Genomic DNA, 21,598 nt, shown 5'->3' with positions numbered 1-21,598 from the left:
TGGGTAGAAGTAGTGTTGGCTCTTGGCTCATTGCAGGGGGTAAAACAGAAAAGAGAAAGTGATTGGTGATGACTGCTTGGAAAGAGTACTGAGGCACGTTATGATTCAAAGCCAGAAAATTCTGAGTCAGCGTTGATTCTAAGTCTGTGACTCACTTAATAGGGGGTGGAAAGGCTTCCATGCAAGACCCCAGTGATCCTCCTCTCTCAACCTTGCACACTTATAGGGGGAAGGTCTTGCCCTGGCTGGGACTACTGCCCACGTTGGTGCAAGTCAGAACTCAGCGGGCAGAGAAGAGCAGGGTGAAGCCTGCACACCAAAGCCATCTTTGTTACTCACCCTAACTTCAGTCAGCAGAAGCCTTCTGCAAATGCTACCACAGTACAAGGAGCTCGTAGCACAGGGAACCCACCCCTTCTTCAGTATGTGATTTGCCATGCGTCATCAGTGCTCAGTGGTATTATAATTGTTTCTCTTTCAGACCAAGATACCCTGACTCTGAATTCATCTGGGTTGGCACAAGCTGTTTCCCAGTAAAAAGATACCCTGTCTACCTCCTAGGTACAGATTTCTGCATGTGGAGTAAATAAAGCAATGACAGAGCAGCCTGGATGATGAGGGAGGAAAGCGCTGAAGCAGGAGGTGTAGCTAGAATCTCAGCTGGCCAAGGCCTGGAGAGTGTAAACCTCCCAGGGTTTGAGTGAAAGGAGCACAGAGGCTGTGTGCCTCTGGATCTGACCTCATGCTTCAGGGTACTCTTGTTGCTGCTCAGTTTTAGCCAGGCAAGAGATCTGTTCTTGTGGAAGTGAGTGGCTGCAAAAGCCTTTTTCTGTAAGTCCCCCCACTCCCTTCCCTACACAGGCGAAATCCTCCACTAGTCATCCTGGGGGCAGTGGGGGGACACACTAGTGGGTGGGTGTTGTGTGCCACATGCAATTTTTGCGCAGAGGGGATGGAAAACTCCTCCCCACACACCTTAGACATAAACATGATTTTAAGATAATCAAAGCCTGCCTCAGTGGGAGAGGTTCTGTATAACATGCTGGTGATATTCCTTCCATTTTTTTGGTTGTTTTTATTTTTTTCTTTAAAGTCCATTGATCGTCACAAAAACCCAGGAAATGCAACTAAGGAGAAAACAAATGTCCAACTGAGATCTAAGAACGCAGAGCTATGGAGGAGACGTGGCACTGGACTGCAGGGTGTGCGGGAGGGGGTGGAGGGGTGGTCTCCACGGGGCAGCTGGCCGTCGGGGACACAGGAAGGAGATGAGGCTGCTGGCTGGGCCAGGCAGTTATGTTAACCGCTGCACGATGACGGCATTGAGCAGGTTGGCTTCCTTCAGGGTCTGGCTCTCGTCAGCCAGCTCTTTGTTTGGGAAGGTGGTCATGAGGACAAAGCTGGTGGCAGCCATGGCCGGCCGGGCGTCCACGATGAAGAGTCGGATGTCGCTGATCCTGGTGGAGTGGGGGGAGTGGGGAGGTGGGTGAGCAGTGTTCTTCTCTGCCGCCCCCACCCCCCGCTTCAGGAAGCTGTATCATATCCCCAGGTCCCCTCCCCTGCCCAATCCTTCTCCACAGAGTGTCCAAAGCTCTCATTTGGAACCACATGAGCTCATGTCACTCCTTTGTCTAAAACCCTTCAGAGCTGCTCCCCCTTTCCCTGGTATAAACAGCAATCTCCTGACTGTGGTCCTGAGGCCTGCCTAATTTTACACCACCCTCCTTCCCCCTGTTCTCCTACCTCCCCATTTCAGTTCTTCATCATGCTGTGCTCCCTGCCCACATTTGGGTCCCTCTTCCTAGAGGCTTCTCTGCCTGACCCCTTTTCTGTAATCCTAATCAAACTTGTTTCACAACTAACCTCATGTGAAGCCTGTCAACACTCAAGGATTGGCAAGCCATCCCCTGGGCCCCACATGTGGGTTCTGGTTTACGTGGCCTATGATTGATGAAATTTAGACACTGCTATTCTAGAAAAAGGAGTTGCCAAATAGCTTTACTGGCAACAGTCCTCCCCTGCTAATCCCTTCATCACTTTGTGCCTCAGTTTCCCCATCTTTAAATTGGAGAGGCACAGTTGCTTTGATCCCAGATGATCTGAGATGGAACAGGTATTCTAGAATTCTCAAAGTCCAGATCTAGAAGAGACCTTAGTAGCCTAGTGGTTTTCAGAGGCTGCTGGCGGGCAGGGAGGTAGAGGAAGCCAGGTGGGTGGGAGGGTGCACTGCATCCCTTCTCCCCTCTATCAACCACAGCAGTTCAAATTTTATCTGTTCTACACTTGGGCTTTAGCATGAAACTTCCTTTGAACAAATTGTTTGGTGGTTAAAAAAACCCCTCTGAGGAATCCGATCCCCTAATTTTAGAGATGAGGAAAGAGACCCACACAGGGGAGGGAGCAAGTCACTGGCCGCACTTAATGGAAGAGGGGACCAAACCAAAGGCTTCAGACTTCCATACCTTCCTATCCCACTGCCTCCTCTGGGGAAAGCACGGAGCGCCTGCTGGTGTTTAGGGGGAAGAACTGCTCCCTGCTTCTCACCTGTCCGTGGGAGTTTCTGGGACCCTCTTAGAATAAGCCAGGCCACATAATGCAAGATACCTGTGGCTGTGGTTAAATTTCTGCACAAGCCTCCCGCCATCAGCAAGCCGTATTTGGATGTTTGTGGTAGGCTGCGACTCATCGACTGAGATGGAAGAGCTGGCTTTGGCCTCATTTTCTGCCTGTTGGGCTGGAGAGCTGGTATTCAACACCGGGGGTGCAGTGCTGAGGAGAGAGGATAGCGTCAGGACACAAACAGAAACAAGGCCCCACACAAGAGGGGAATCCTGTCTCAGATTTTTACTGAGCACTTGTTACGTCTGGTGCTGTTTGTTGCTACTGATATAAGGAGTGTCCAAGACAGAATCCCTGTCCTGATGGAACTTAGAGGTCCAGCGGAATTCACCTCAACCCCCAAATTATTGCTAGCTCCCTCACTCCTGGAGTTGGGCAAGTTACCAACCCCCTTCTTTCTTGGTGTCCACAACTGAACAAGGGCTTGAAGGGAGGAAAGCAGTATGCACGACAGCCTGGGCCAGGAGAAACTGGGATCTGATGCTGGAGGATCCAACAGACCAGGATGAGTTTTAGCCTCAGTGAGAGGTTGAGGGCAGAATGGGGAGGGGGCACTCCAAGTCTGCAGCTGAGGTAGGCCTGACACAGCTTGGCAGGTGACTGCTGGAATGTAAGGGACAAGTCCAGACTCTTTTCCTCTGATGGGAGTTTTCAGGCCTGCCTGCCCCAGTGCAACCTCACTCATGTGAGTATCTCATACTCATGTGTCAACTATCAGGAGGTGGTTGAGATTTCTGGAAAGCCAACTAAGTGCCCGGCACCGCAGGGATTAATTATACAATATGAACAGGACACAGTTCCTACTGCAGTGTTGAGGGCTCAGATCTTGGAATGAGATTGACCAGGGTATGAATTTACCCACTAGCTATGGTAGTGTTGGGCTAGTTATCTAAGCTCCCTGAGTTTCAACAAGGGTAGTAACAAGGTTCTTTAACAAGAACTCTTGTGAGGATTAAAGGGGTGCTACACTCAGGGTGGCTGACAAACACAAAATGCACACGAATTCCCAATTCTCCATAACCGTTGGAGGCTTCATCTCTCTCCAGTAAACCATCTATGTATCTCATTCTCAGTCTTTCTCTTAGCAGATATCTTGGCCTAGACCTATGCAGAGAACAGAGGCCATTGGATGAGAATTCGCTTGCTTCCGCCCAAAGCCTCTAGTTAGATTAATTCATACACCTCACCGTTCCCTCTGATCCTTACAACCTAAAAAGGGTTCTTAGGAAATCCAATTGAAAGTGCTTTCCTAAGTGTGTTCCCCGGGACCCTAGTCCCTTGAGTTATCTCCAGGAAGGTTTTGGAAATGCCACATATTATACCAACAGCATCACAGGCCACTAAATATTAAAGAAGGCCTTGAGAGATCGTGGGGTTAAGGCAGACTTATTTGATCACCATGTCCTTTCTTTCATGTTACGCTTGTTAACCCCCTGCAGATTCTTTCATCGAACACAGTGAAATGTTGCCCCAGGGCAAATAATTAGCAAGGAAGAACTGAAAACTGAACTTACTCTTTTCTGTAAACATGAAAAATAGTGGCTTAGAGAATTACAAAGTGGAGCTCAGAAGAGAAACCTGGCCACACTTATTGGCTATGAGAGGAGCTTCTATGGATCAGCCTCACAGCACGTGGGACTCAAATGTGAGCTGAGACACAGATAAATTACACCACCACGGGCCTGAGGAGATGCTTGGAAACAGTGGAAAGTTAAATGTTGAACCTGTAAATGCCTAAGATCTACTCTGTTCTGTTCATTAGTTTTAAGGGCATTAGGTCAACTCTCTAATTAGACTCTAGGCAGCCTGTCCCTCAACTGTTTATAACAATTCCAAGTACATGATGGGTACTCACTGATGCTACTGCCTGCCAGAAAGGCCTGAATGAGAGAGAAGCGGAATTACCTGACTGCTCATTTCCTTTGTAGTGGGAATAAATTGGGCACTAAGGTGCTTTGTCGCCACAATGCTACCTCCTGAGACCCTGCCACCTGCTTTACAAAGATGACCACTACAGAAAGCATGGTGAGGGGACAAAGCTCATCCTGGCAGCAGTGTCACCCTTCACCCCCATCCCAAGTGCACTCTTGGTGTTTGGTACTCAAAATCAAGTAAATGCAGGCTTCCCAAATCTTCAGATTAGTTCCCATCCAAACAAACAAATGCAAAGCCTAAAATAAAAAAAGTTTCATGCAACTGAACGAACTTTTTCAGATTTCTGAAGTGAGAAAAATCTATTTATTCACTTTATTTTTCTAGGTAATTGGAGAAAAAACAAGCATTGACTGATTTTTGAGGCAAACCTGAGAAAAATTTCTTAAACTTTTGGCTTCCTGATCATTTTAGTTAACAAGAAGACAATGGAAAGCATAGTAAAATTTATTGGAAAAACTAAAAGAGCTGTCCATCTAGTTTAGACTGAAAAGCTAATGTTCCATCTCCCTTAGCTGTATAAAACATTTTTTTAGCGCACTTTTCATTAAAAGCTAGAACTGAAATAAAATCAAAGTACTGGTACTGGTACTGGTACTGGCAATGAACATTTATTTAGCTGACAAGCATCACAGCTGATTATCAAGCTCTGTTTCGACTTGTTGATTCATCACCTGCACTAAGTATTCCCATCCTGCTAAAACAGACTCCTTAAAAACATCTTAATTTTTTGAGATGTGGAGTCTTCATACATAATAGAGTTAGACTTTCCAATAGTAGAAGCATTTTCTGTTAGTATCATGAAACCAGACAAACCCAAACTGCACAGTGCTCTGGACCCTTCCTTAAAACTACTGGTGGGTGAAAGACGGATACAACCTTTTTGGAGGGCAATTTGACAACATCTTAAACATATGAAGATCGTTTGAGCTAGCAATTTTACTTCTAGTACAACATTAAGGGGTATATAAAGATTTAATTAGAGATATTCATTGTAATGTTGTTCATAATACTGGCAGCCACCTAAATGTTTAACATCAGGGACTGGTTAAATTATGGCACATACATAAGATAGAAACTTATGTTAGCATTAAAATAATATTGTAGGGATTCCCTGGTGGCGCAGTGGTTCAGAGTCCGCCTGCCGATGCAGGGGACACGGGTTCGTGCCCCGGTCCAGGAAGATCCCACATGCCGTGGAGCGGCTGGGCCCGTGAGCCATGGCCGCTGAGCCTGCGCGTCCAGAGCCTGTGCTCTGCAACGGGAGAGGCCACAACAGTGAGAGGCCCATGTACCGCCAAAAAAAAAAAAAAAAAAATGTAGAAATACACCCACTGATCTGGAATGACAGCCATACTACACTGATTAGGCAAAATAACAGGTGATAGAACATTTATTTTTACACACACACACACACCCACACACACACACACACACACACACAACCATACACGTATACAGACTGGAAGGATACTTCCCAGATACTAACTGGATATATCTGGTGTTAGGTTTAGGGACAGTTTTTATTCTTTATCTGTATTTTCTATTTTTTTTTAAGATAAACACATTTTAGTTTAATAATATACGGAAAAAAATTATCTGGTGCTCTACAAAGCTTACCATAGCTGACAGGTAAGTCACAGATGGATCAGAGAACAGCTGTCCCGGACTAACCCACAGGCCCCAATGTGGTAGATGAAATGATGAGCAGGGTGGACTTAACTATTTTGGTCCTGGTAAACCACAATCTATTGGTCTCTAATGTCCTGAGCTATGACCCTTGCTCCTGATGAGGCATGAATGGCCAGCAGGGAGGCAGGGGATTCTAGGAGAGGGCCAGCCAGAAGCTCAAAGAGCACAGCTGTTGGCAGACCACACTCTGATTCCTGCAGATGGTGGTGAGGTGAGCAAGGGCAGTGCCTAATTCAAGAGCTGCCAGAGCTAGGTCAGAAACGGTGTCTTGCTGTGTAGGAGTGTGGGGAGAAATGCCAATCAGAAGGCCTGATTCCAGTCCCGGCTCTACCATAGGGAGCACCTAAGGGTATCCCTTAAAGTCCAAGAGCCTCAGCTTTCCCTTTGTAAAATAAGGATGGTACTGGAGGGGAGGGTCACCATGCTGAGTGCCTCTCGTGTGCAAATATCTCTCTGAAGGATACTGACGAAGTGACCCCATGCATGGCCAAAGCTGAGTGGGTCCCTGAGAGAAGGCTGCCTGTCTGTGGGATGGTCAAGGATCTGGTGTGAGAACCCTGCCTATCAGAGGTAATAGGGACTATCAACCAGTCAGATCCTATTAGGGGTTTGAATGCAAGATGGAGACAGTGGCAGAGGACACGTGGCAAAAATTTCACAGGAAATGACAAACTGAGTCTCAGGCAGGACCAAAGAAATAGAGATAAGAGCTGCCATAACAGTGGAGCAGCAGGCTGCAAAGGGGCAACAATGTCTCTGAGCTTCCCTGGATCCTAAATGATGCCGCTGCAGGCTGGCCGGCAAGAGTCCAGGATTCCTTTCTCCTCTGAATCCCCATTTCAAGTGACCTGAATACATGTGTCTGTTTCAGCCTTTAAGCCATGCAGAAGGTTATCCCTGCCCGGGACACCTAGATTACCGAGTCAAAGCAGCAATGTGTTACCTTTACTGATTACACTGACTGCTCACTGTGGGGCAGTGCTCTACGTGCTCCTCCCAGCAGTAATCGAGGAGGTAAGGATTCTTATTAGTCCCACTTTATAGTTGAGCAAACTGAGCCTGGATAGTCCAAGGTCAAATGGCTAGAAAGTGAAGAATAGATTTAAACTCAGGTTTGTTAATGCCAAAGCCTATGTTCCCCATACTCTTCCTCCCATAAAAATAAAATCTGAAGTACTCTGTAATAAACGGTAAAGAGCTATACAAAGTGAGCCTTACACAGGGCCTGTTGGGCCCGACAGGAGTGACCCACACAGTCCCACTCCCACCTGTGCTGCTCCTTACCTGCCCAGTTTCTGACCCTCACCAGTGAAGGCTCTAAAGGCTCCCTTGGGCTTCACAAAGTCCTCATCCCGATGGTCCTCCATGTCCAAGTTCACCTGCCCACCATGCGCTAACCTCCGCAGCTCTGCTGGCACCTCTCTGTGGGAGAAAAGGCAGTTATGGGGCCCACAAAGAGCAGGATGGGAATGACAGTGATGCTACAAAGGGAGGAGAAACTTCTCAGTTCCAACTGTGAAGCTGGGCTTCACAGGGAGTTGACTGCTCCAGTGGCTACCTGTCCGCCTCCCCCTTCTCTCATGCCTGCTCAGAGTCAAGAGTGGAGACCTGTATCTTATTTGGTGACTTGGCTCTGTCCTAGGCCCAAAGGGGAAATGCAGATACACAGGGCTTTGGGAGCAGATCTGTGAATCTGTATCTCAACTGTGCTAAATCTGCTTAAAAATGTAAACTTCTTAAATAATAAACATTTGAATCAGCTTCTTCTTTCCCATCTGCCATCTCACTCACTGATATGGAATCCGAAGGAGGGCTTTTCTGCTCACCCTCTGCGGATAGACTCCAGAAACTGGGCATTGGATGGGTCTTGGTAGCTTCTGAGTTCACCATTATCCAGGCTGAATCCACTCTTCCAGAGCTTCAACACTACATGAACCTGTGACAACAGGAGGTAAGCAGTCCATACATTGTCAGGAACCGGGCAAGCACACCAGCATGAACTTGCAAATTAACGAGTTTTTACTACTTTACTGTGTCATTATTAAAACACCCAGACAGACAAACATATACTCATGCACAAGGAGATCAATCAACAACCAATGAAATAAGTATTAACCTAAAATAAGAAAGTGATATGGCACAAGTTAAGAGAATGGGCTTTGATTTAAGCAGACCTGGGTCTGCATCTTGATTTTGCCACTCACTAGCTAAGCGGCACTGAGCAGATGACTCAACTGAAGCTGTGGCTTCCTTATCTATAGGGTTGCCAGTGTGCTTGGCACAAAGCTTGTGTTCAACTAAAGTAGCATGGCAAATCTCCCGTGGACTATTTTGCAGCCATTAAAAATGACATCTACAATTTCTGTTAATGACTCCCTATATATATATATACAGAAAAGGGTCTAGAGGACTAAAGACCAGCATATTAGCAGCTGCTACCTCAGGTGGATAGGATTTTTATTTCCTCCTTGCATGACTACTTTACTTTGGAAAAAAACCCAAAATAATTAAAAACAAATACATTATGGAGACTAATGGTCACAAGGTCGTATGAAAATGTTTATGGCACTGAAAAAGTATATATATATTTATAGCTGAGTCACTTTGCTGTACAAAAGAAATTAATACAACATTGTAAATCAACTATACTTCAATAAAATTTAAAAAAACGTTTACGATATAAACCTCAAAACTGACTCTACAGTATGATTATACTTATCGGAGAGGGGGGATCCCTATGCACAGGGAAAAAAGGACTGGAATATAATACGGAAAAAGTTCAAAAAGTATGTTTCAGGCCTCCTTGGGGGGGTGTCTAAAGACCAAGTTCTTCAGGCACATTCACACCACCAGAGAACCCTGCAATCACTATCCCTCTGCCTGAGATCCATGGAATGCTCAGAAAACTCCATTATTTGTCCATCCGCTCTGCCTGTCCCCACTCATGGGCCACCCCCCTCCCCCCACACCCAGACAGATGAGAGCTGTCTTTGATTCTCAGGTAAGCCTTTCCATTCATGGAATACAGCAAACCTGCTGCCTCTTCCCTTTTGGAGGCTGCTGATTCACATGTAACATGGGACTAATTTCTCCCCCAAAATGATAAAACAGTCCACGAGCTTCCTTAGAGAAGGTAGGTGCACACTCACATCTTGGCCGGAATGCCGCCTCCTTTCTCCGGCCACGTAGGCAGACTCTTCCTCTGGTGCTGCTCCAAGGCGGTAGCCACCTCCTGCAAATGGCTATAAAAGACAAGTTCATGAAGACCGGAGAAGTGGGTCAACAGTTATCAGGTTATTCAGATACAATGATGTTATCTCAAGCTTGTTAACTACTAGGTACACTTTCTCTGAGTAGGAAACTCAGAGACTGGGGTCAAAACTGGAATGGTGGGGGGGTATTGCTTGGTTAAAGGGAATGGCTGCTACTAAGCTCTAGTTAATCATGACCATTTCAGAATCTAGGTGTATGATAACACTAAAGACTTTTTGATTTTCACAAAGAAAACAGAAATCCTGACTGTATGTAAAACAGGTGGCCACCGATTCAATTAAAACAAAAATAAAGCAAGACACGGAGTAAGTCAGGTTGGTTAGGCCAAACAAAACATGTTTGCAGAACCTGATCCAGACCATAGGCCATAGGTTTGAAAACTTTGCCCCAAATCTTGATTTCATGTTAAAAGGTAAGAGAAACTGCACTGCTCTTCTGCATATGAGAGGAAGTGAGCAAATGAAAAACAAAACAAAAACAAATTCAGTCACTACTGGGGTGAGGAAGGCCTCCTTTCCTCTGCTCTGGAACCTCAGTCCTGTGGACACAGACAACGACCCCGACCCCTTATGCTCACTCTTGGTTTACTGGTCTCTCCAGGGCTCTTGGTCACTCGGTCCACAGCTACGGCTCCATGTTCTTTGGCACCTTTAAAGAGATCGTCCACCAGCTCGTTGGGACTTTTCTTCCTGGGAGGGCCAACAATCTGCTGTCCACTTCTCTCTGAGCCCCCGGCATAAAACCTGTGCAGAAAATACACATCTAACACCAAATATACTTAGAAAACATGAACAGAGCATGTGCCAGGCTCTGGGCTAGGAGCTGGGCACAATGAGGCAAAGGGTACAAATGCCCATCTTTAAGGAACTTACTGTCTAGGTGGGGACAGATTTAAGAGGCAGGCAGCCATACTGCAGTGTGAGCCACAGTAGAAGTGAGTAAGGGGTGCTCTAGGAACACAGAGCTGGGGTGTACAGTCAAGGGTTCCTAGAAGGGTGTCTTCTGGGCTAAATCTTGAGGATGAGTTTATCAGGTAAAGGACAAGGGAAGGGTATTCCAGGCATGCACGACAGCATGTTAGCTCTAGGAATTCACCATCCGGCGGCCAGCACCTTTCCAGCAGATGATCACTATGGTCAGTTAGAAGCAGCTACCACTAGCAGCCCTGGATTAATGGTGGCAGTGGTGTGGTTAGTACAAGCAGCTAGGTTCCACTGTTGGCTCTGCCACTGAGTGACCTAGGCAAGCCAATGCACTGAGCTAACCTCACTTTCCTTCTTTGAAATGGAAGGGAAGGATCACATGCCCTACCTACCTGTTCCTTAAGTCAGGGCCATCAGGTTCAAATCAGCGGAAGTATGCAAAAGAACAAGCACAGAGTAATGCACACATGTAAGGTGTGATACAGCACCGAGAGCTCCCAAGCCTCACCTAACCTTGCAATTCTTGTGACATACACCGGGCAGATGCAGAAGAGTGGGTATTGGAGGAGGTCAGGGAAGCTCAAATACAAGCCCCAAGATACCCATACCTGCTTTGCAATAGGCCAAGCATGGCTTGAGATGAAGTTAGCACTTTTTTTTTAGCTGCATCTGAAAATCTTCAGTCATGTAGCCTTGGCTAGCTGCCTCCTTATCACTCCTATTCACAGCTAAATCAATAGCACATCTCAGTGAGGAGAACTGAGAACCTATAAAACTGAGCCTCAGCCTTCCATTTCCTGACATTCCCCAGAGAATGCAAGGCAAAACCCTAGGCCTTGGCATGGACAACAGCACCAGTGTCATTAGGTCTGAAATGCTGAGGGACCAGAGATGTAACCGGGATGTGAAGTAAAAGAAGGTCACCGCCTGGAGGATGTGACAGGACAGGAGAAGTAGGAGGAGGTCATTTAGGAGTTGGGCATTCACTTACTTGATGACACTGTCTTTCATTCAAGTATTAAAACACTGAAATTAACATTTATTCCTGAACTTTGAGTGTATCTAAACAGAAGGCTCTGAGGTAGTGTAAAGGTCACTACGTGGATGAAGACAGAGAACAGAACACACATAATTTCTCAGCCCACTTCCCAAAGAGTGACCACGATGAGATAACTGCATTTCCATAATGGTTATTATACAATGTTCCTTAGGAATGTTTGACAGACCAAGACAGATTCCATGGACAACCAAAACCCATGAAGTGAGGCTGCAGCCAGTTCATCCTTGTTCATTCCAGGTAGACAAAGTTCTGTTCAGTGGACTGTAAGATCCTTATTAAGGGATCTCAAAGCCCTGGCTTACAAACTAGGAATCTGTGATCAAATGCCTTAAAAATATTCATGCCCTTAACCCGGTATTTTCATTTCTATAAACTATCCAAAATAATCTGACATGTAGTCAAAGATTAATACACAGAGATGTTCACAGCATTGATATTTAAGGTGGCAAAAAACTGGAAATGATTTAAATGTCGAGCATTCCATATGATGGACCATTATAGTCACTGAAAACAGTTATGAAGAATCTTAATGACCTGGAGAAGTATTCAAGATGTAGCATTAATCCTACAAAAGCAAGAAACAAACATCTGACTTTCACCATGTAAAATACAATATAAACAAACTATATTTACACACAGAACCAACACTTAGTGGAAATATACCAAAATATTAACCGTAGTTACCACAGGGTGGATGAGTGTTATATTTTTTTTCATTACGCTATTCTACATTTTCCACAACAGACACTAATTTTATTATAACATTCCTAAAGGTTAAAAACAAACCAACAAAAAACAGTACTGTGTCTGTATATTGGAGGAATATACATTTGTAAGCCCTTTTTTTCTCTTTATTATGTAATATATTGCTTTTTCAATTAAGGAAAAGCTGGAAGGAAATACACCAAAAATATTATTGATACGTGGTTACCTCTGGGTTGTATTACGAATGGCTTTTTTCCTTATAGATTTATTTCCCTTCCCCTAATATTCTTCAATAAATACATATTATCTTAATAATTAAAAATGAAACAGAACAAAAACAAATCCAGAATACCCCAAAAGAAAATAGTAAGAGGACAGGGATCACTTCTAAGCACAGGGAGTGGAAAACTGTTTCTAGTATGCATATGACTAGCCCACAGTAGTAATGGCTAATGATAACCGAGCATGTTTATCCTTCTAGGCTGTTCTAGGTGATTTGTACATTACCATGGACTTTCCTGTGGACTGTGCCCCCAATAAAGACTCACCTCTGACCCTCCTCATCCTCCTCGTCCTCGTCTTGGTCATGAATAAGGTCTCTGAAGGATGTCACCCTATTATCGCTGGAGACACAGAAAGGAGCAAAATGATCTCAAGGGGAGTTAAAGAAAGGCGATCTGCATCATCAGCTGCTAACAGTTGAGGACACTGAGGTTAGGTTTTTTGGTGGGGCAGGAAGAGGATCTATGGGAAGAGGGTTAACCTCTCAAGTTTATAATGCAAAACAATGATATTTATTCAAGGTCACACAGGACTAAGAATAAATTAGAAAGTGTATCAAGAAGTAAAATGAAATCCAATCTAAGCTCTCCTAGAGGGGGAGGAGGGAACCGGATAGGGTCTGTACTACTTTAAAAACGTACTACTGGATAGCAATTTTCATCATATAATTTTTAAATACTGGGGGAATGCCTGTGTGCCAGGCACTGAACTGGATGCTAGGTCTATAAAATGATCAGGCACAGTTCTTACCCTTTAGTTGCTTACAGGCTAGTGGCTCTTTGGCCAGGAAACCATCCATTAAATACTGTGCAACAGGGGCTGTGACAGAGGGAAGCACATGGGATGTGAGAGCAGTCTCCTGTTCTAGGTGGGGGTTGGGGAACATCAAGAAAAGCGTCATAGAAAAATGCAACATTTGGACCGAGTGCTGACAAACTAGGGGACCATCAGTCAATTGGATAAAGGATGGTGGGGCTGGTGGGGAAAGGAGACCAACAGGGCATTACAGCACATACACAGAGACTAGTGAAAGTAACACATTAGAGGAAGGATAAATCATCAAGAAGTAAAAATGAAATGAATATATGAGTGAAAAGGCTTCTGTCTGCTTCTGCTGTAGGTCAGTCAAGTATTTATTAGTGTTTAGGAAAAAAGCAGGGTTGTGTGGGGTGCGGTAGAGAGGGCACACTAAACATGGTATGACAAGGGTTAACTCCCTCCTCTGACACTGTCTTACACTGCCACTTTTTTCCTAGTTTAGATTTGTCCTTAAGGAATAATCTTAGTTTTTCAAGGATCATGAGACACACCATTTTCTGTATTCCTTAGGGGAAAAAAAGTTGTTTCGCTTTAATATGGGGGGAGAGGGTAATGGAGATTTAGTGAGGCTAGAGAAGGAGTTGTTTACTCCAGCTCAGCCTTGAAGAAAGAGTTATTTCAGGGAGTCAATCAGAGGACAGAATAGGCTCTGAGGCTCCACCAACTAGAAAAAAGAGGACAAAGATCAACCGATGTAGCAAATACATTCCTGCCTAAGTGAGCTGAGAGCAACCTCCTAGGCATTCCTTCATGCTCTACACAATACGGTTTAAAAGGATGCAAGTGATAAGATCCATACTAGTGCCCTAAAAGGCTAATTCCACGCATTACTCTTCCCAGGGGAGTTTTCCACAGATGCTTAGCTTAGCATCCATGGAAAAAAAAAATCCTCTATCTCTCTGTCGTTAAACACCTTCAAATACACATGTGTATACCTGCTTGAGCAAACCACTTGCTCTGGCTATAGGTCTGACCCCTTCCCCAAAAGTTCTTACACCTAGACTCTGACAGTATCTAACACAGACTCCGGTGTCCATTTACTTGGTTCCAATGCCAACTTAGCCTCCAACCCTGGGATCTTGGGCATGCTAATGAAATTCTCTAAGCCTTCATTTTCTCATGTGAAAATGGAGACAATCAGCACCAACCTCGTGGGCGTGCTGTGAACAGTCGGGGTGCTGATGCACGGTGTAGCACATTTCAAGTACTACTCTTGAGCAGCAGTTCTCAAAGTGTTGGTCCTTGGACCAGGAGCATCAGTATTACCCTCAAAATTGTGAAAGATGCAAATCCTCAGCCCCTACCCTAGACCTCCTCAATCAGAAACCCTGAAAGGAGTGTCTACCAATCTGGTTTTAAGGAGTCCTCCAAGTAATTCTGATGCATGCTCAAGTCTGAGAACAACTGCTCTGGAGTAATGCTCTGAGAGTTACCTTAAAAGTATGGATGTCCTGGGGGCATTACCAATTTCAGAATACTCTGTCTTGTATCTTCCACAAATTGGTAAAATGTCTCAGAAATTTCAATTTTTCAGCATCAGAACTCTATCTCCCAGGCATCCTGAAGTGGCACAAAAGTGCTTTGTCAGATCACATTTTCTGCAGTGACAGGAATGCTGTACCTGCACTGTCCAATAATGAAGCCACTAGTCACATGTGGCTATTGAGCATTTAAAATTTGGTAAGTGCAAATGAATAACTGAATGTTTTATTTTAATTAGTTTAAATAGCCACATGAGGCTAGCGGCCACCATACTGGACAGTATAGTTTTAGAGAATCAGACAATGGTGGTCCCTAGAATTCTAAGAAAGTACAGTTTGGTTGAATGAAAGAAGAAGAAAAAACAGCCTACCTCTTGCTCGACCCTGTGCTCGGTACAGGGGTGGGAGGTACTGCACAGAGAAGTAGCTAGCACATGGCAGAAGCAGCAGCTTTGGATTTAGACAAATTTGGGTTTGAATCCACTATAACAGCAAATGTGTTACTCCATCTTTCCTAAGACTCAGCACCCTGACCTGTGAAATGGTGAGCACCTGACCTACTTCCATGGTTATAGAGGTATAAGAAGAGAACATATGTGAGAATATCTGGCAGAGCCAGACAGATGGTGGGTGCTCCTGGAATACTAGCCCTCCCACCTCCAGGAACTTACAACTTACTTAGGGAGAAAAATATTAAGGTAATTATCAGGAGAAGAATTCAAGACAACACAGGAAAGATGTCATACAGTAGTATGTGGATATGGGTTGTGACTGGAGTTTGTGCTGCCTATGGGTTGGGGGATAACATGCTCAGTAGAGAAGGTGGGGAGGGAACTAAACCTGGAAGGACACAGAGTATCTGCACAGGTGGAAAGGAAGCAAGAGAGTGGGCATGTCCAGTCAGATGAGAGGCTCAAACAAAAGCAGAAGAACCAAAAACAAGGCAGAATTGAGACACCAAAGAAATCAGTTTGGTTGAAATAAAGATTTAAGAAAGGAGGAAAAGGGGGATAAGATGAGGTTGGCAGGTTCACAGCGAATTCTGGAGGACAGTGAAAGTCCACAGGGAGAGGCAGTACATCATTCTGGCTGAGAGCTGAATGCTGGAAGCAGAAACAGATCTACATTTAAATCCTTGTTTTGCTAGCTGTGTGATCTTGGGAAGATGCCCAGCTTCAGTGTCTTCATCTGTAAAATGGGAAGAATAACAGTAGCCACCTCACAGGGTTGTAGTAAGGATTAAAAAGATGTATATATATCAATAAAAGCTTAACCCAGTGCCTGGCAGCTGGTTAAGTGCTCAATAAATGACAGCTGTTATAATTGAGGAGTTTAGACTTTCTCCTATAGCTATGGTTAACCTTTTTATGTCCCACAGTCCTTTGAGAATCTGATAAACGTTATGAATTTTCTTGCCAGAAAAGGTACTACATATATATAAGTTTTTACCTACAATTTCAGGTAATTTATGGACCTTCTGACATCCATTCCACAGATTCCTCCTAGGGGGTTCAGGGCCTCCCCGTGAAAAACCCCTGTTCTAGAGTCAGAGGAGGAACTCACCAATGGAGTGCTATGCCACAGAGGCAGTGATGACATGAAAGGGTATGTGAGAAGATGACAGTGGGGTCGGGGAGAGCTCAGCAGCAGGCTAAGTGTCCTGCAACAGTCAGGTCAAACAGGGGAAAGGCAGGCCCCACAAAGGATTCCTCTGAGGTGCTAGCACAAGCCTGCCTTTTCCCTGAGAATGCAGTCAGCATTTACCACCTGGACAAGCACAACGATGTAACAAACACTACCTTCCCTCTCCCTTTTCCTTGGCTTCACCTAAGCCTAGTACCAAGTCTGAGGCTTAACCAAAGCAAAAAAGTAAGACCTTTAGGCCTGCATGTGTGCTTGGTCTTTTACTCCCCGCAGTCTTAATGTTAAACTCTATTCCCTTGATTTTTTTTACTTTTAAGTCTACTTTTTAACATATAGACTTGCTGTGGAATGAGACAGGGAACAAATAAGAATGGGGAAGATGAGAATGGATGCTAATAATGGTAATAATAAAATGACAATAATAGCAGTTAACACGTTCTGTGTTCTAAGTGCTATGTAAGTATTAACTCATTTAATCTCGCATGTGGTAGGCACTATCATCATTCCCATTTGACAGAGGATGAAAACTGAGGGACTGGAGATGTTAAGTAACCTGCCCAAGGTCACAAATCTCTAAAGTGGCAGTGCTGGGATTTGAACGTGAGCAGTCAGGCTCCTAGCCCAGGTTCTAATAAACCATTGTCTTTTTTTTTTTTTTTAAAGATTTTTTTGAGGTGGACCATTTTTTAAGTCTCTATTGAATCTGTTACAATATTGCTTCTGTTTTATGTTTTGGTTTTTTGGCTGCGAGGCATGTGGGATTTTAGCTCCCCAACCAGGGATTGCATCTGCACCCCCTGTATTGGACGGTGAAGCCTTAACCACTGGACCGCCAGGGAAGTCCCATAAACCACTGTCTTGACAGGACTTTGGTCTACCAGAGAAGACAGGTGTGAATATGTGACTGACATCAGAGGCTAAGTTTCAATTTCGTCTCCTCTGTATTTTTTTTTTCTTTCCTGCGGTACGTGGGCCTCTCACTGCCGTGGCCCCTCCCGCTGCGGAGCACAGGCTCCGGACGCACAGGCCCAGCGGCCATGGCTCACGGGCCCAGCCACTCCGCGGCACGTGGGATCCTCCCGGACCGGGGCACGAACCTGCGTACCCTGCATCGGCAGGCGGACTCCCAACCACTGCGCCACCAGGGAAGTCCCCTCCTCTGTATTTTTGTGCCAACACCCCAACAGTAATCTGGGGTACCTGTGAAAGACACACCCCAGGAAATCAGCTGTCTCTATCAGCAGCTACAAGTAAAGCCCTTACCTTATCAACCAGGTCCCAGGCAGTAACATCTTGATGTGCCATCACTGACACCTCACAGGTGGGCATCTATGAATAGCTAAAAGATGTCCTGCCTATTACCTCTTTCCTCTGGAAATGTAGGTAGGGGAAGAAGTTAAGGAAGCAATGAGAACTGGGGTTAGTGTTCCTTCTAGAAAGGGAGGAAATGTAATTTAAATCTCAGATGCCCTTAGAGAGAAACACAATTTATCACTTCACCAGCAAAGAAACACTATATCTGTATTCTGGGGTTGAATTCAAACTCAAATAAATTGAGAACATACACCAGAGAGTAGAAACAAATCAGGCTGCGGCAGAGAGGGGAGCTGTAGTTCAGACACCTTTAAAGGAAGAGGCCCTGCCTGTCTCCCAGAAGACCTGCATTATCTCACTCTGTAGATCACAGCAGTGATCGGCTGTGAGAATCTTGGAGCCAGGGTGGCCAGGACAGGGGATGCAAATGGGATAGCAAAGGTTAACACTGCTTCACAGAATAAGACAAGGTCTCCCTAATCAATTTGGGAAAGGATGGGTTAAACAGGTTTATTTTCTCTAAGTCTTCTTAATAGGGTAATGGGCATCCTAAAATATTGAGAGCCTTTTTAAAGTCACCTGGCCTAATCTTTTACATCTACAGCATCCCTGAAAGGAAGTACTTCGGTTTCTACTTAAAAACTTCCATAAATGGAGAGGCCACTCCTCATATTTCATAAATAAGAGACCCCCCCCCCCACCAAACATCTTAAAAGTTGGTTCTGTGGTTTCCTCCAGGATTGGATCATATACCACACTCAGTTAAGAATCCCAAATCTCTACAGGAAAGGAATAAGTCTTGCAAGAAACTACTACGCACCAGTCAGTCTATCTTCCTCCCTCAAACCCACTGGTCCACATCCCCAGGCCTGAATCCTCTGTCCCATTGCTGGAAGCACACCAATGTAGCAATAACTGAAGTTGGCCCTTACCTGGGGGCTGTGCCTCTGGATACTGAACTGGGGGTTGCCTGCGAAATGGTCACAATGTCTTCGTCCCCTCCATCCTCATAAAAGCTTGCTAGGGCGATCTGAAACAGAGAGGTAGTAACTTGGGATCCTTAAACAGGCCTTCATCTAACACATCTCCTTTCATCTCCTTTGAACACAAAGGAGCAAAGACACAAAAATATGGCCCACACTTACAAGGCACTCTGCATTTGGCGGGGGGGGCATAGAAAATAAGACCAAAAGGTAATGGCCCAAGTACTTGTTTTCATATTACCTGAAAAAAATTCCACCTACTAAGGGGAAAAGAAGGCAAGAAGGAAAGTTGGGATGGTGACACTCCTCATTCTCATTTTCATTAGGAAATGTGATCTAGTAAAAGCAGTGTACATTTATTGAGCACTTATTTATGAGCCATGTTGTTCTGAGTACAACTCTACCTGTGTTAACTCATTTAATCCTTAAAGAACCCTATGTAGTTAGTGCTATTATCATCTCATTTCATAGCTGATAGAGAAGCACCGAGACGTTAAGAAAGCTGTCTGAGGTTACACAGTTGGTAAGGAGTAGAGCCAGGCTCGATCCCAGTCAGTCTGCTCGGGCCCTTACTCTCAGCATTTAGGTGATAGCCAGGAGTTGGGAACTGTGAGGTCAGTCCAGATTGCTACTTTTACTTTCTCTCTGAGGCTGTTTCCTAATCTGTGCAATGGGGACACCCATCCCACCAACCCTGCAAAATGGATGAGGATCCATTAACATTTATGCAGTCATGTCTTAGCTCTGTAGATACAGAAGGAATAAGGGCCTCGTTTGGCCATTTGTAACTGGATGTTTCTCGCATGGACTCAATGCACAGGTATTTACTTATCATTTACTTTGCACAAAGAAGTAAGAGAGCAATGAGGTCTACAGAGGTGAAAAAGACATGGCTCTTGTCCTCAAGGTCACCACCTTTTAGGAGGCAGTGAGCTGCTGTGGGACATAACCAGCCTGTTGGAAGCAGCGTGCCTTTACAGAACACGCTTTAGCAGGCCTGCCAGGAGGCAGTATGCTGTGGTGGGACATGCACTGAACTGGCATTGAGGGGTGTCTACATTCAAGTCCTGGGCAAGTCATGTCACATGCATGAGCCCATTTCCCCACTAAGAGCATGAGGAGACTGGGGCTGATGACCTGCCACCTGTAACACTGTGAGCTTTTAGGTCTTTCAGGCAGAAGCTGCATTTTGTATTTCTGCCCAGCACAGGAGCTTTACACAGTGTGTCTGTACAGGTGTGATGCTTTATCTAACTCTTACACTTTCCGGAAGCATATAAATGCTGAACTCAGCAGACACAGTTCCAATCCTAATCCCTGGGTGTGTGACCTTGGGCCTATCACTTGACCTCTGAGCTTCCAATTCATCTATACAACTGAGGAAGTTTTCTTTACCTCATAGTGTGACTAGGATTAACTGAACCATCACATGTCAAGTGCCAGGGCACATGGTGGTTAAGAGCTTGGGCTCTGGTATCAGACAGAACTGAGTTCAAATGCCATCTCTTCCACTTGGCACCTGGTGAGGCCTTGTGCAAGTTACTTAACCTCCCTAAACCTCAGCTTCAAAACGCACAGGTTAAACGACTTAAAACACCTAAAGCAGTTAGAACAGCACTTGGCTCATGGCAGGCACTCAATAAATATTCATCATCGTCATCTACCTGAGACGTAGGCTGGCGAACAACATGTATGCAATTCTTCCTACAATTAATTACTGAGTGCCTATTACATGTCAGGCGTTTTTCCAGGCACAGGGGATTCAACAGTTTACAAAAATCCCTGCCTCGTGTAGCCTATCTTACTGTCTTCTTAACTAATAAATATTTAACGTATACTTAATACATGCTCTGAACTAGACGATAAGCTCCACGAAGACTCCCATTTTACAGAAGAGTTACTTATTAAAGATGAATAGGCTCCACTACCCAGTTTCTCCCAGCAATTAGGTAGGAGGGGGCGTGGGCCAAGTCCTAGGCTGGGCTTCTCCCCTGGCCTGAGGCCGGGGCTGCGGAAATGGAAATGAACGAGCACCTAGTCCCCAGCGCCGCTCCACCGGGGAGTTGGTCAGTCGGGCCGGGCCTGCAGCCTAGACTCGGCGCGGCAGCCACGCCCCCAGGCTCTCCCTCTTCACGCGGGCTGCGGCAGTGCCCCAAATCTCGCTGACCCGAAAGCCAGGCAGAAGGGGAAACTGAGGCCGGGTACAGCAGGTTGGGGCCGGAGCTAGCCCGCGTTTCCCCACGCCCAGGCCAAGCTGGCGACGCGTGGCAAGCGGCCCCAGGACCCTGAGGCCTGGGTCGGGCCGCGGCCCGGCGGGATGACTGTGCGCTTCGGCCACCGCGGGCTTGTCGCGCCAGGCGCCCGCGCCCCGCAGTCCCCAGCCCGCCCTACGCGGCCCGCCTCGCGGCGCTACCTGCAGGTCCCAGCCGGCCGACTCCAGGAAGAAGCGGGCCCGGTCCTCCTCGGCGCCCGTCACCGCCACGAACTCCCTCAGCGAGTCCTGTCGCTCCGCCGCCATCTTAGCTCCGTGCGCCGCCCAAACCGCCCCGGGCGCCGCCGCACAGCCTCAGCCCCGCCGGCGCGTTCCGCCCACCGGTCAGCCCTGTCCAGCTGAGCGGCGACCGCCCGCAGGCCCCGCCCCATGCGGTGCCTCACGCAAAACCTTCCGTGCGAGAACTCCGCCGCTCCGCGTCCTCTGGCGGCCGTAGCGTGGACCCTCAACCTAACAGCGGGGGTGGGAGCGCGGGGAGGATGAGAGGAGGGGCGGGTCTTCCGCTGGGTACCTGTGGGATGAAAGATCCCGAAAGGAGTCAGTTTCACAATTATTCATTGAGTCGTTTCCTCATTTCATTAATTTATTCATTCGTTCAT

At 46.0% G+C, this 21,598-nt stretch overlaps 1 protein-coding gene across 2 annotated transcripts; it reads right to left on the bottom strand.

The window, feature by feature from the left end:
• Positions 1-1,055: 1,055 nt before the first annotated feature.
• NSFL1C (NSFL1 cofactor) lies at positions 1,056-21,395 on the bottom strand. 2 transcript variants are annotated; one of them, XM_060284671.2, is made up of 10 exons: positions 21,141-21,395; positions 18,677-18,774; positions 12,754-12,827; positions 10,832-10,865; positions 10,094-10,259; positions 9,393-9,485; positions 8,070-8,179; positions 7,528-7,665; positions 2,605-2,769; positions 1,056-1,457 (listed from the first exon to the last, which is right to left on the bottom strand). In XM_060284671.2, exons 1-10 carry the CDS (start codon positions 21,243-21,245, stop codon positions 1,295-1,297), a joined length of 1,146 nt encoding a protein of 381 aa, XP_060140654.1. In that variant the 5' UTR covers positions 21,246-21,395; the 3' UTR covers positions 1,056-1,294. The 2 variants fall into 2 exon arrangements, with proteins under 2 accessions (XP_060140654.1, XP_030686905.1); XM_030831045.3 differs by lacking the exon at positions 10,832-10,865 and having other exon boundaries at positions 12,753-12,827; positions 21,141-21,391.
• Between the last annotated feature and the right edge of the window lie 203 nt (positions 21,396-21,598).

The sequence above is a fragment of the Globicephala melas genome, chromosome 15 (assembly GCF_963455315.2).
Source record: "Globicephala melas chromosome 15, mGloMel1.2, whole genome shotgun sequence".
NCBI classification, from domain to species: Eukaryota; Metazoa; Chordata; class Mammalia; order Artiodactyla; family Delphinidae; genus Globicephala; species Globicephala melas.
Note: the sequence above shows the minus strand (reverse complement) of the source record. Positions and strands in the feature narration are given on the sequence as shown.